Source organism: Phaseolus vulgaris, chromosome 11 (genome assembly GCF_000499845.2).
Source record: "Phaseolus vulgaris cultivar G19833 chromosome 11, P. vulgaris v2.0, whole genome shotgun sequence".
Lineage (NCBI taxonomy): Eukaryota > Viridiplantae > Streptophyta > Magnoliopsida > Fabales > Fabaceae > Phaseolus > Phaseolus vulgaris.
Window position 1 is genome coordinate 16,595,407 of NC_023749.2, and position 13,584 is coordinate 16,608,990.

At 31.8% G+C, this 13,584-nt stretch overlaps 1 protein-coding gene across 1 annotated transcript; it reads right to left on the minus strand.

The window, feature by feature from the left end:
* Nucleotides 1-9,880: 9,880 nt before the first annotated feature.
* Nucleotides 9,881-10,660, minus strand: LOC137835478 (uncharacterized). Its single transcript, XM_068644009.1, has 2 exons — nucleotides 10,366-10,660; nucleotides 9,881-10,317 (listed from the first exon to the last, which is right to left on the minus strand). Exons 1-2 carry the CDS (start codon nucleotides 10,658-10,660, stop codon nucleotides 9,881-9,883), a joined length of 732 nt encoding a protein of 243 aa, XP_068500110.1.
* Nucleotides 10,661-13,584: the final 2,924 nt, after the last annotated feature.

Genomic DNA, 13,584 nt, shown 5'->3' on the forward strand with positions numbered 1-13,584 from the left:
ATTTTTTATGTTGGCAACTTGTAGGCAAAGCCCACGCAAGCCAACTTATTGCGACGCACCCGACAATTTTTTTTGCGACAAGGATATTAGCTTCAAAGTTGTGTGAAGGAAAAGCCACGTTAATTGCATCTTTGCGTGGGCTTTTTGTGATTAGTGTCCGCCTTTGGCCCTTTCTAATAAAAGTTTTTTTTGTAGTGATTTTTCTTTGACCTTTCAGGTTATAAACATGTTTTCCTCAAAATAGCAAAAACAATTATTGTTTCACGTGGTTTTACTTGTTGTAAGAGTTCTGACACGGTTAGATTGAAAATTTATTTCACAAATATGCTTAATATTAAATATTTAGTGTACTATGAGGATAAAACTATTAGAATATATGGCTTTAAACTAGAGGGGGTGAATTGTTTAAAGAGAGTTTTCGCAATCTTTTAAGTCTGGAATGAAATTACTTCGAGAATACCTTGATTTAGAAATCAGTTTTTCAAAACACAAAGCTTAAAGCACTGCACCAGCAAAACAATCGGTTGTTTCGCAGAAACAATTGGTTGTTTATACCAGTAAACAAATAACAAAACTGAAATTAAAGAGTTAGGGATAGAGAAAATGTACAGAGATGTTTATACTGGTTCACTCCAAACTCAGAGCTACATCCAGTATTCTCAGAAACCTCTGAGGAAATCCACTAAGCAATCACACCTTGATCACTTACACCACAACCAAGAAAGTGACCTTGATCCCCTCAAGACACACACTTCTCTTGGCCAACACACCAACACTAAGATTGTTGATCTTGATCCCCTTAAGAACACAAAGCAAATCTCAACAAACACACAAACGAAACTTGTTCAACAGAGTACAAGGATTACACTTGTTACTGAAGATAATATGAAATCAATACAAGCAAAATCCTATTCCACACACTTTGATCAATCACAAACTCTAAGCAATCTCAGCTCTTTGAAAAACTCAAAATCTGTATTCAAAATCTTGTTACTCAAATCTGTTTTTCTGAATTTATTCAAAGATGTTGTTTGTTATCAAATCTTAACAAACTCTTTAATTGCATTTAAAGATTGGTCAAAGCATTTAAAGACTGGAGCGTAAGCAGTTAAATCATTTAAAGCTCAGTCAAAGAAAAAACAGTTTTTCTGTTATGGTACCAAAACAAACAATCGGTTGTTTCCTCGAATCAATAAGTTGTTTTGGTTTTAACAGCTCAACCATTTGAAAAACAGTTTTCAATCTTTTCTAAAAACATCTAAGTATAAACAATCGATTGTTTCGACAAAACAATCGGTTGTTTTTAACTTAGTTTGGAAAACATTTTTCTTTCAAAAAGATTGAGAATGCCTATGTTTTGGATTCAATCAAGAGGTGGATTACATACACAATCTACCCCAGATCCTAACTAAAACAGCACAGCAACAACAAGCACAATCAAGCTTCAACATCCTTCAAAGGGTTTGTGTTCTTACAACAAAGACCGAGAATATTGAAACTAGGTTGACAAGACTGGGCTTTACACCAATACTCTACTCTTGGGCCGGATTCTCTTAGTTTCTTCTTGGGCTCATGTTCTGGACCCCTCTTGGGCAAATGTGTTAGGCTTCTCCCTCAGCAAGGTGCTCTCGGCTTCTCCCTTTGGCAAGGTGCTCTCGGCTTCTCCCTTCGGCAAGGTACTCTCGGCTTTTCCTTCACAGGTACTCTCGGCTTCTCCTTCACACAGGTACTCTCGGCTTCTCCTTCACACAGGTTGGGGGGGGGGGTGTACCTGCAAGGCGCTCCGATGCCAAAGTCAGATATGATTTCAAAGTATCATCAGACAATATTCACTCTTACCTTTTTCTTACTCTGATCTCCTATTTATAGGGTTTCCTTAATGGGCTTTCCACCCTACCTTTGGGCTTTCTTTCTATACCTTTTTTATTATTTACACACCCCCTTATGCAGGTTTCTATCTTACTTGGGCCTCATTACAATAATACTTATATTTTCTTTTATTCTTTTATGTATATCTTTTCCACTTTCGGTCTAATCCTCTCGGTTCTATCTTATCGCCTCTTGGTTATTCAATATGTAATTCTCGGCCTAAACCTCTCGGTTTTAACCTACCAGTACAGTTTGGATTCTTCAAATCTTGAACACCATTTGGTTCAACAAAAACTTCAAATTTAATTCAAGAGTAGTATCTACAATATTATACTATTTTTTTTCTTTATATATACTTACTTTCGGGTTTTTTACTATATGTATAAAAGATGTTTTCATTGAATGCTTTTTTTTTCATAATGTTTAGGAAATGATTTAATGTTCGATTAAGAATTTAAGTATTGATTAAAAATATGATAAAAATGAAAAAGTTGTGACATATAAGAAAAATGATCGATAAATATTTAATCTTGAAGTTTTGGGTTGATATCTTATATGATTCTAAATCTTTCCGATCTCTCTTTTATATAAAAAAAAAAAAACTCAATAGTGGAAACAAATTAATGATTTTTCTTAATTATGTGTAAATGAAAATAAGTATGTTTCATAAACTCGTATTAAAGTCAACTTACACTTGAGAAAGAGAGGTTAGAAATTTAAGTATGAGTTGAAAGTCCCACATTAAATAAAAATGAGAATGTTGAGTGGAAGATAAAGAAAAAAGACCTTCAAATAACTCCCACAATGAATAAAAATGATAAAGTTGAGTGACATAAAAAAAGACCCACAAACATTGAGTCTTAAAGTTTTGAGTTGAATGTAATGTCATGTTATCTTATTTAAAGTTTTGAGTTGAATGTAATGTCATGTTATCTTATATGATTCGCTAATAAATATTGACAATTTTTTTTTTAAAAAAATCTTAATTAAGTTTCAAGTCCCTAATAATTTTGAGTATATAATTGAGTCTCTAATAATTTTAAGTATATAATTGAGTTCCTATTAAATCTTATTGGTCTATCGATAAAAATTTCTATATTTTTTCAATTCGGTCTATGTCGTTTAATTTTTTTTTTCTGCTAACTAGGTGACATGGTTGTTGTCTTACTTTGTCACCTTGTTTAGTTGTCTCCACGTATTATTTTGTATTAATATTAAATGACTTAATTTTGTGGTTAGCATAACATGTGATTTTATTGTTGAATGAGGATAAATAAAAATAAAACAAAAAAGTAAAACGAAAACCTAAGTATAATGTTAGGAACATTGAATAGTAACATAATAACGACAATATAAAGGTTATGACTAAATATAAGTAAGTTAATTGTAAGTTTTTTTATCCTTCACAACCTTTCCGTGTTCAATCCCACCTTTGTTCAACAATCTCCCTTCTTATTTTAAAAAGAAGTGGTCCTTTTCTATATATCATCTTTTAAAAAGATTTTTAAAATATATTGAAGTCGCGCTGTAAAACTATTTTTGAACTAAAAGAACTAACTAAAGGCTGAGTCTAGTTAAAATGTTTTTTTAGTTGAAATTATGTTTCAAAACGAAATTTTTATTATTTTAAAAATATATTTATTTGATAGTTTTCTTAAAAACCACCGAGAAATGCGAAAATTCCAAGAAATAATGATGAAAAAATGGAATCTAGATATTTTTTTATCAACTATGGGTTTGCCATTCTCGACGCCCCTCATACCCTAAGTGACTAAGTAAAATCCAAAATCATGGCACTGATAAAGACCCTAAACCCTAAACTCACCTACACTCAATAATTCAACATGGCTTTATAATTTATATATATATATATATATATATATATATATTATTATTTTTTTTTTCTTTTTAAATGACGTGTTTCAAGTAAAAGAATGTTTAAAATAATTTAATCATTTTAATCTGTAAAATCTCAAGTAGAAAACAAGAATTTGAGTTTTAAGTAGAAGAAAGTTGATTGAGAACTTAGATTTGTAACAGTATAAAAAATGAAAATTCGATCCTCTTCAAAAAATTATTAAAATTCCAAAATTCTACTTTAATTATACTATAACGACATTATAAGTAAATTCTATAAAGTAAATTCTATAATACTTGTTGAAGAGTAGTGATAACTAAAAGAAAATCTTCATCTGTATATTCAAGAATAAAATCCGTAATAAGCATTACCAAAAAAATATGTTATAAAAAAATCATTAAATAAAAATCAATTTTAAAAATAAAAAATAATTAGTTATTATATTGACAAAATTATATATTATTTTAAAAACTTAAAAAATTATTAGTTTCTAAATTAATTGACAAATAATTATCAAATTGATATATACCAGAATTTTAGATACTAATTTTAAAATTTAAATATTAATTGTTAAAACTTAGGTAGTTAGTTAGATATCAATTTAAAAATTATTTATCAATAATACAAATTAATTTAGATACCAATAGTTTTTTTAGTTTCTAAAATACTATCTAATTTAGTCACTATAAAAACTAATAATTTTTTTTATCTAAAATTGGTTTCATAATCCGTTAATTAATGAATTTTATTCGAATATATTTATCAAAAATCAGATAATAAAAAAAAATTATTAGTAACAAAAATATTAATCAGAAAATTTATTTAAACTTATGAAATTAGAGTTATTTTTAAAAATTTAAGTTTTTAAAACTTTATACTTTAATACAACTCATTTAAATTTGTCTTTTAACAAATTTATTTACATTAACATTTTAGTGTAAAATTTTATTTGAATTATATTTTAAAATTAATTTTTTATGATTTTTTAAAATAATTTTATTTGAAATTAAAAAAAAATCTTCAAATATTTTTGCATTAATACTTAACAAGTAACAAAGAGAAGCACTGAAGCATATTTTTTTAAATGTAACAAGAGACGCATACTACCTATAAGTCACAACCCATCCCTATCCATAACTAGTATGACTTTTCAAGAGACCCAAAAGAGATAAAACATTACTTATCTGGGAGAGATGAGTAAGCTTAGATTAATAACCTCGATTCCCTTTTCAAGTCTAATTCGAATAAAATTTCCTTATTAAAACACAAAAATTAATAATGTTTCTTATTACAAAATTCTCTATTCACCACTCATGCGGTTGTACCATCCTAGAATATTAATACTACATTTAATATATTAGATTTATGACATTATATATGGATAGTTGTTCACTCTTTTATTTTATTTTTATTGGCAAAAATCGGTGAATAAATATGACCCACTAGGTAGTCCAACCCTTATACAAAACATAGAAACATACACTGCTTTCTTCGAACACAACAAATCCCACAAGGAATCTCCAACTGCCAACACTAATCGTACCAGTTAAAACACCCTACCACCTCAAAAGCTAGCTCCTCTCAAAGACACCAATAACCATCTAATCAACCTAAAAATATTTTTTAATCGATAGCATAAAAATCAGGGGTTCTAAACACCAATCTGAGAAGGAAAATCCCAAAAGACAACTTTGAAGAGATCCAAGACCAAACATTTAATTGTGCCAAGGAAAAACTTTCGGAGTGGTCAATCACTTAACCCTTAAACATATAGTTATTCCTACGTCTCCAGATCTCACTACCATCGCAATCCAAATATTACACATAATAAGATTAACAAACATAGGCGCATGAAGAAAAATGAACTACATAAAATGTGAGATAGACATAAGAGGATCTACCGAACTCAGTCCTAACCACGCGTAGCAAAGATTTCATATTACCCAAAGAACATATGACTTGTCGACTCCTCTAGAGCCCCACACAAACAACAAAGGTTTCTCTCAATCGCAACACTACGTCTCTCCAAATTGACCCTAGTGGTTTTCTTATTTTCAATCACCCTCCAAGCACTGACCTAAGATGAAGGTGTTTCCTTGATCTTCCAAAAGAAGTTGTACCATAGGCAAATTGAATTGAAAACGCTTCAAATTTTCTATCCTTCTAAACCCATCTATCCTCAGTCTCCAAAGCAGGACCTGAACTGAATATCACCTCAATAAGCTGAAAAACCAAAGACTCCTCCCACACGAAAAGACCCTTTCTCCAATTTAGCCTCCAGAACCAAACGTTCTTATCCCAGATCTCGCAGTTAGACAAAGAGGCCTCTTTGTTTACAGATAAGGAAAAGAGCCTTGGGGATCTACTTTTCTAGGTACCGGAGCCCGGCCAAAAAAGAAGTCTACCTCCCAAGTAAAACGGTCTTCAAACTTCCCTCTCCAACCTTCCAGCCTTCCGACTTCCAGATCTCCTTCAAGTCATTCCACCACAAGGAGACTTTATTGTTAGAGACTCTCCGTTCTTTCAGGAATCTCCAACCACCATACTTGGACACAATGACATCCTGCCACAACCCACCCTTGCCTAAACTCAAACTCTAGATCCACTCTTTTTGTAATATTTTAAACTTTATATTCCTATCTATAGTCAAACAATTGTTTCATTTTAGTTTATTTCCCACGTGATAGTGTGTATACGTAGACATAGTTTCTTTATTTTCATGAGCTACAAATTTAACCTCGTGGATTTATATTTATATTTGTATATAATTGTAATAAATTAAAAAAATAGTATAAAGTATTACAATTTCATTTTCATTATTATTTTAAACATTTTCTTTATGTTCATTTTAGAAACTTATGTGGCTAATATATCATATCGTATATCTGAATAGGTAGCAACGAGTAAATCAGAACAGTATGTGTTCCTGCTAAGGAGATGAGACCTAGAGAACTATTGAGAAGCTTCGTCTTGCTCCTTCTTATCGGATGGTCGATCTATGCTTCAACTTCCTTTTCCACACTTCCTGTTACTCCTTTGAGTCTTGACTGCTCGACCACTTGGTCTTCTAAGTTGAAGAAGAGCTTTGATGACTCCAAATCTCCATGGATTGCTTGAAGGCTGATTGTAGCTTAGTTGGGTGTGTTCTGGGGTAGTTTGAATTTGTTAATTCACTCTTTGTTTGAATCCAAAATTGGTTTAATTCAAATCTTTTTGAAAATAGTGTTTTATGAAGAAACGGAAAAACAACCAATTGTTTTATCGTTTCAATCGGTTGCTTCATACTTAAGCTTTTTGAAATTGGTTTTGGAAGATTTGAATTTGGTTAACTTGGTTGTCAAACCAATTTAATAGGTTATTTCGAAAAAACAACCGACTGTTTTTTTAACTGTCTTAACATAATTATGTTAAGTTTGTTAAATCTGCTTTAAATTATTTGAAATTGATTTGACTTTTATAATAAATGTTTTTAACTGCTAATTGGAGTATAAATGATAAGTTATACGCTCCTAGCATTAAGGTTACAAGATCAGTTTTTGAAATCAAGTTTTCTCCAAGATTGCTTATAAGGCTTTGGATATTTCTCTAAGAGTGAAGTAGGACTTGTTGTGTACTTTGATTTGATTTTGTACCAAGTGTGATCAATCCTATTTCTTCTTGATTTGTAATTATAAAAGTAATGGTGTTCACAGAGTTAGAGGGTGTTCTTATCTGTGGTGTTATTGTTTTGTGCCAAAGGAAGTGTGTGTTCTTGAGGGGATCAATATCACTTATTTGGTGGTTGTGTGTTTGTAATTTGGTTTTTTATTACTTAGTGGATACCCGGAGGTTTCCGAGAACTGGATGTAGCTCTTGGTATAAGAGTGAACCAGTATAAAATTGCTTGTGTGATTATTTCTCTCCCTTTACTCTTGTAAATCTGTTTTTAGTTATTTTTACACTCTGCTGATAAAAACAGCTGGTTGAATCGTAGAAACAACCGGTTGAATTTTTGGAATTCAACTAAAACTATTTTCTATCTTGTGTTCTTTGATTCCTTTGGCTGTGATTCTTCTTTGACTTTCTTCATACCTTCAAAACTTACGAAAAACATTTGAAAATAATTCACCCCCCTCTTGTTTAAGGCCTTCAATTCTAACATTCTAAAGAATATCGAGTGCGGGGTACCTATAGAAGGCACTCCGATGCTCAAGTCAGCAAAGGGGGTTCGACACTCGGTTGTCAGAGCAAAACAATAAATTACGTACCTACTTCTTGAAATGTGCACTATTTATATTATTTTAATGGACTTACCTTGTTGGGTTGGATTAGTGAGGTGGATCATATTTAGAGGTGTATTACCTAATTCTTAATGATGGTTTAACTTTACTGACCTTGATTGAGCGTAATTGGACTGAAGGTATCGGCCGGTCCATACGGGTGTGTGTCGTTCGGTTGGCCTGGCTATGGGAGCTGAGCCATGATATTGACTGTTCGGCCCATACCAGTACAATATGAATATATTTTTTTTATAGAAATAAGTATTTAATAATATGGTTGATTTAACCCCTTATTTTTAGATTCTAATTAAGGGAGAAGGTGTATACAATTAAAACTTCGAAAGTTCTAATACTAATTTGAGTTTATAGATATTTTTTTATTAGTAAGAAATAATAATTAAATATGAATCATTTAAAGTGTGACCCAAGCTTTATACAAAAGATAAGAAGAAGAAAATAGAACCTCACTCTCCAGTCTATCCCAAACTCCCAACAAAAACTATCTACAAATCCTTACCCCAAAAACAACCAAAGAGATTTGCCATTGGCAGTAACCAGGGTATATCATCACATCAAGTTTCAAAATACATACAAACATAATCAGCTCACCAAACATTAACCTCCAAAAGTAAATGACCTTTTTTTTATTAATCCCCTTTACAAAAAGCACAACACCTTAACATACCACGAACACAACAAAAAAAGTACAAAACCTTTGCTTGACACAATTACTTCTCCAAAGAGTCATATTATTCTAATGTAAGGAGCAGATGTTATTATTACAATATATCCCTTTACTGTAGAATATGAGAGCTTTGATGTTCAAATCTATGATGAAGGTTGAAGTTGTAAAGATCATTCCTAGTCCCTTGCACAACCTTGCTCAATTTGTTTTAAAAGAGAAAATTGTTTTTCTAAGCAAAGAGAAAAACAACTGGTTGAAACTTCGAAATAATCGGTTGTTTGTCACTTAGCTTATTTGAAGGTTTTAAAACTATTTTTGACTTAGTTAAATAACTGTCTAACCAATTCAACTGGTTAAAACGACTTTTCAACCGGTTCATTGTCACATTTCATAATAGCTTTTCAAAAACCTGTTAATCTATTTTGCTATTGAATCAAAACTGTTTTGACTCATAATTGTTGCCTAGAACAGCTAGTTTTGAGAGCTATAAATATGGTTTTTCTTTTAAAACAAAATACACAAGATAGATATCAAATACAGTGAGATTGAGATTGATTTTGAGAATTTTTTTTCAAAGGCTTGCAAGATTGCTAAATAGTTGTGCAGTGGTTCAAGGTCTGGTCCTAGGAGCTCTGTGATTCCTGTAAACTCAAGTGTAATTTGTTCCTTTCATGATTCTTGTATTTGTTCTTTTATAAACATGTGAAGTGTGTGGAAATCCTGTAAAGTTAGAGGGTGTTCTGACTAAGGGTGTGTATATCAAAGAGGGTGAGTGGTTCTTGTGGTATCAAGATCACCTCTTTGTGTTTGTGTGAGTTGTAATCTGTGATTGGTTACGAGTGGAACCTAGTGGTTGTTCTGGGAACTGGATGTAGCTCAAGGTTGAGTGAACCAGTATAAATTGGTTGAGTGATCTCTCTCTCTCACTCCTTATAAACTGTTTGTTTTAATTATGCTTTTGTTACTGCTATAAACAACCGGTTAAAATGAAGTTTCAACCGATTGAATTTCTGCAAACAATTTCTTTTACATTGTTTGATTGCCTTCCTTGATTGCTTAATCTGTGATTTGTGATAAAGCTTCATTCTTATTCAATCTTTGCGAAAATCTTTTGATAAACAATTCACTCCCTCTTGTTTAAGACATTAATTCTAACAATTGGCATCAAAAGCTAGGTTCTTGAAATTAATGTGGCTATAATATTCAAAATTAATAGAAGTGCTTGGACTTACACTGCTCGATTAAGATTCTTCCTTTACCATCAAACACATTGACTTCTTCATCTTCCTTAGATGATGAACTTGAGGATGAATTATCCTTGTATGCTTTTCTTGATTTTCCTTTCTTTTCATGCTTCTTGTAACCCCTTTTCTCTTTTCTCACATTGCTTGGACATTCAGCCTTGATGTGACCTTGTTTACCACATCCAAAACAAGTATAATTTATAGAATTAAATTCATTAACATTCTTGCTATTATACTTGTTTGATGGCTGGTTTTTGTCCTTGTTGTTCTTCTTCAAGAACTTGCCAAATTTCCTCGTGAGCAAGTTGAGAGTTTCACCATCACTACACTCACTCGATTCATAGCCATCCTTATGACTAGTAGCTCTTAAAGAAATGCTCCTTCCATGTTTTTCTTCATTTTCTTGGTCATTAAGTCAGTTCATTTCAAGCTCATGTTCCCTTAGCTTACCTAACAAGGAGGTTGTGGTCAATGTTGTCAAATCCTTGGATTCAAAAATTGCAGTGACCTTTAGTTGCCAAGATCTATCCAAACATTTAAGGATCTTGATCTTCAACTCCTCCTTTTCAAATATCTTGCCAAAGCTTATGAGATGATTCACTATGTGGGTGAATCTTTTCTGCACATCCGATATGGTTTCCCCTTTAAGCATCCTGAACATTTCATATTGTTGGATCAAGGCATGCTTCCTTGCTCTCTTCACATCAGTTGTGCCTTCATGGGTAACCTCAAGGATGTCCCACATCTCCTTTGTAGAAGCACATTATGAGACCCTGAAAAAACTCATCAGAATTCAAAGGGGAAGTGATTATGTTTTTGGAAATACAATCATATTGAGCTCTTTTACTTTCACTCTCAGTCCATTGGGACCAAGGTTTCTCAATGAAAATATCATCTTTTTCAAATTTGGGTACAAAAAGGCCATTTAAAATAGCATCCTAGATCCTCTATCAATTGATTCAACAAAGATTTTCATTCTAACCTTCCAAAATTGATAATTCAGTCCACAAAACAAGGGTGAACTGTTTATAGAAGCACCCTCCCCAAAATGGTAGTTTTTCAGCCATTTTAAAAGATGATATTTTCAACAGTAAGGACTACACCACTACAGCCAATGACACAAGAATATAATGAAGCTAAAATATTCAGTTTGGACGGGCCCTTACCCTGGGAATAAATGGTTATGCTCCTATATAAACTTAAGATTGGTATTAGCTCTGGCTGCAAAAACCTCAACCCACTGCTAGTTGATTGCAAAGAGGAACCATAAACCAAAGGAAAGAAGCAAGTTGAAAGGTGTTGGAACAAAGGAGTGACGATTCAGAACTGACACATGGGAAGTGGTGTGTGTTTTTGTCTAACAAACGACAAGCAGATGACTTTAGTTTTTTTAGAAACTTGCATAATGGTTTCTTAGTGTACTGGAATTATTAGTAGTTGGGTCTAGGAATGCAGATTCTCTACTACTGAATTTAGTTAGTTGGAAAGTAGTATTGTTGGTGTAATCAATATAGCATTTTTTTGAAAAACAATAGCCAATATTTTTTGTTTGGTCCAAAGTTTTAGCTCCAAGATCTGTGGATGGTACTATAACAGTGTAGTTATACTTTTGAGGTGATCTATTGTAAGATCTGTGTGATGTTAGATGTTGAAAACTATGAAAATAGTCTTTTTTATAAGGATTGGGATACCCCTTCAATACCCCTATTTAATTTATTCTTTATTTTCTCATAAAAAAAAGTAATTATTTACATGTATCACTCAATATCACATTCAAGCATAAATATGAATACTAAAGTGATAAGGAATATTATTAGAATAATAAAGCATATCACTAAAATTATGATATAAGAATTATATTGGAGCAATATTAAAACAATGGACCAAGTAAGTGAAACATATTTAATATTAATCTTTCGAAATTATTAAATAATTTAAGTGTAATTTGTTGTAATATTTCTTAGAATGATAATGTGGTACACAATTAATATATTATATGATATATCCTATGTAAGGATTGAGAAAAATAGTCTTAGAGTAGAAGTGATACAATTAAAATGACACCTGAATATTTTATTGTTAAATTTAAAAGAGCATATAAATAGAAATTTTGTTATTCAAGTTTCATTTTAAAAAGAACCACCATCTCTCTAGAAAATTCTTTTTCCTTTCCTCTCCCTTCTCTCTAAGATTCTGACTTCCTCGCTCATCAGTTCGACAATCAGAGTCCACCATCAGACTCCTGGCAGTGAATACTATAATACTGCGCTATCAGAATCTTTGATAGAGTATGTTCATTTTTGCTTTTCCCTTTGAGTCAAATTTTGAACTTGTTAGGTTGTTTTGTCCTTGCTTTGCATGTGAACTTTTTAGCTTCAGGATTAATCTCTGTTAGTTCACGGTTCTAGTGATATAGTTAGATTTTTTATTAGGACTCTGTGGTGCAGGTTAAGTTACCTTTAAGTTCTTTGTGGATTTGGAGCTCTTAGTGAGCATCGGCTAAATTTCAGGTAAGGGAAGCTAGCCTTAATTTCCAATAGAACACTAGGCTAGAAGATCTGGATGTGAGGGTGACGTGGTCACCAGTCTCAAACTTTCTTCCAGGATTGTTTTTTTTAAGTATATTAGTAATTGACTGAGTTTTGAATGTGAAATTTGAGATATGATTGTTGTTATAAAATTATAATGTTGTTGATTATTGGTTGTTTGATGTTGATTTAGAGGAATTTCCAGCTATAGCATGGACTTTGTTATTTCTGAGTACACTCTGGTGTCATTTAGATCAACCTAAAATATTTTCGATCAATCCAAAAATTTTGGGTGCTCTCTGGTGTCATTAGATCAACCTAAAATATTTTCTAACAATCCAAATTTTTGGGTGCTCTCTGGTGTCATTAGATCAACCTAAAATATTTTCTATCAATCCAAATTTTTGGGTGCTCTCTGGTGTAATTTAGATCAAACTAAACTATTTTCGTTCAATCCAAATTTCATGGGTGCTCTCTGGTGTAATTTAGATCAAACTAAACTATTTTCGATCAATCCAAAATTTACGGGTGCTCTCTGGTGTAATTTAGATCAAACTAAACTATTTTCAATCAATCCAAATTTCATGGGTGCTCTCTGGTGTAATTTAGATCAAACTAAACTATTTTCGTTCAATCCAAATTTTTTGGGTGCTCTCTAGTGTAATTTAGATCAAACTAAACTATTTTTGTTCAATCCAAATTTCCTGAGTGCTCTTTAGTGTAATTTAGATCACACTAAAATATTTTCAATCAATCCAATTATGTATACACATAAAGACATTACTATTGTTATTATTTTAGCATAGTTTATTTTGGATTACTATTGTTAAATAACTTCTTAGATATATTTGGATTGTTAGAAAGTTTAAATTATATGTTATGATTGTATGGTGTATTGATGTGTTACATGAGATATGGAATGATGTGAAAGTGTGATCAAGATATAGTATTTTCAGGAAAGGAAATACCGTGTTGAGATTGTTGATAGGGTGTATTGATCTGTCAAGCCCGTAATGAGACATCCTGACTCTACTGATATAATGGAATCACATAGATGAAGTTATTCAGTTGGTGAGAGTCGATGGAGGTTCATATGACTTTGTCTGGGGTTTGAAATATAACTAGGTCTTTCAGGTCATAT

Bases quoted from the DNA above. Each gene is read 5' to 3' on its own strand.
- LOC137835478 (XM_068644009.1), bottom strand. From the start codon at position 10,660: ATGTGGGACATCCTTGAGGTTACCCATGAAGGCACAACTGATGTGAAG. The intron at 10,318-10,365 runs GTAAGCTAAGGG...TTAATGACCAAG, and splicing joins GACCACAACCTCCTTGTTAG to AAAATGAAGAAAAACATGGA.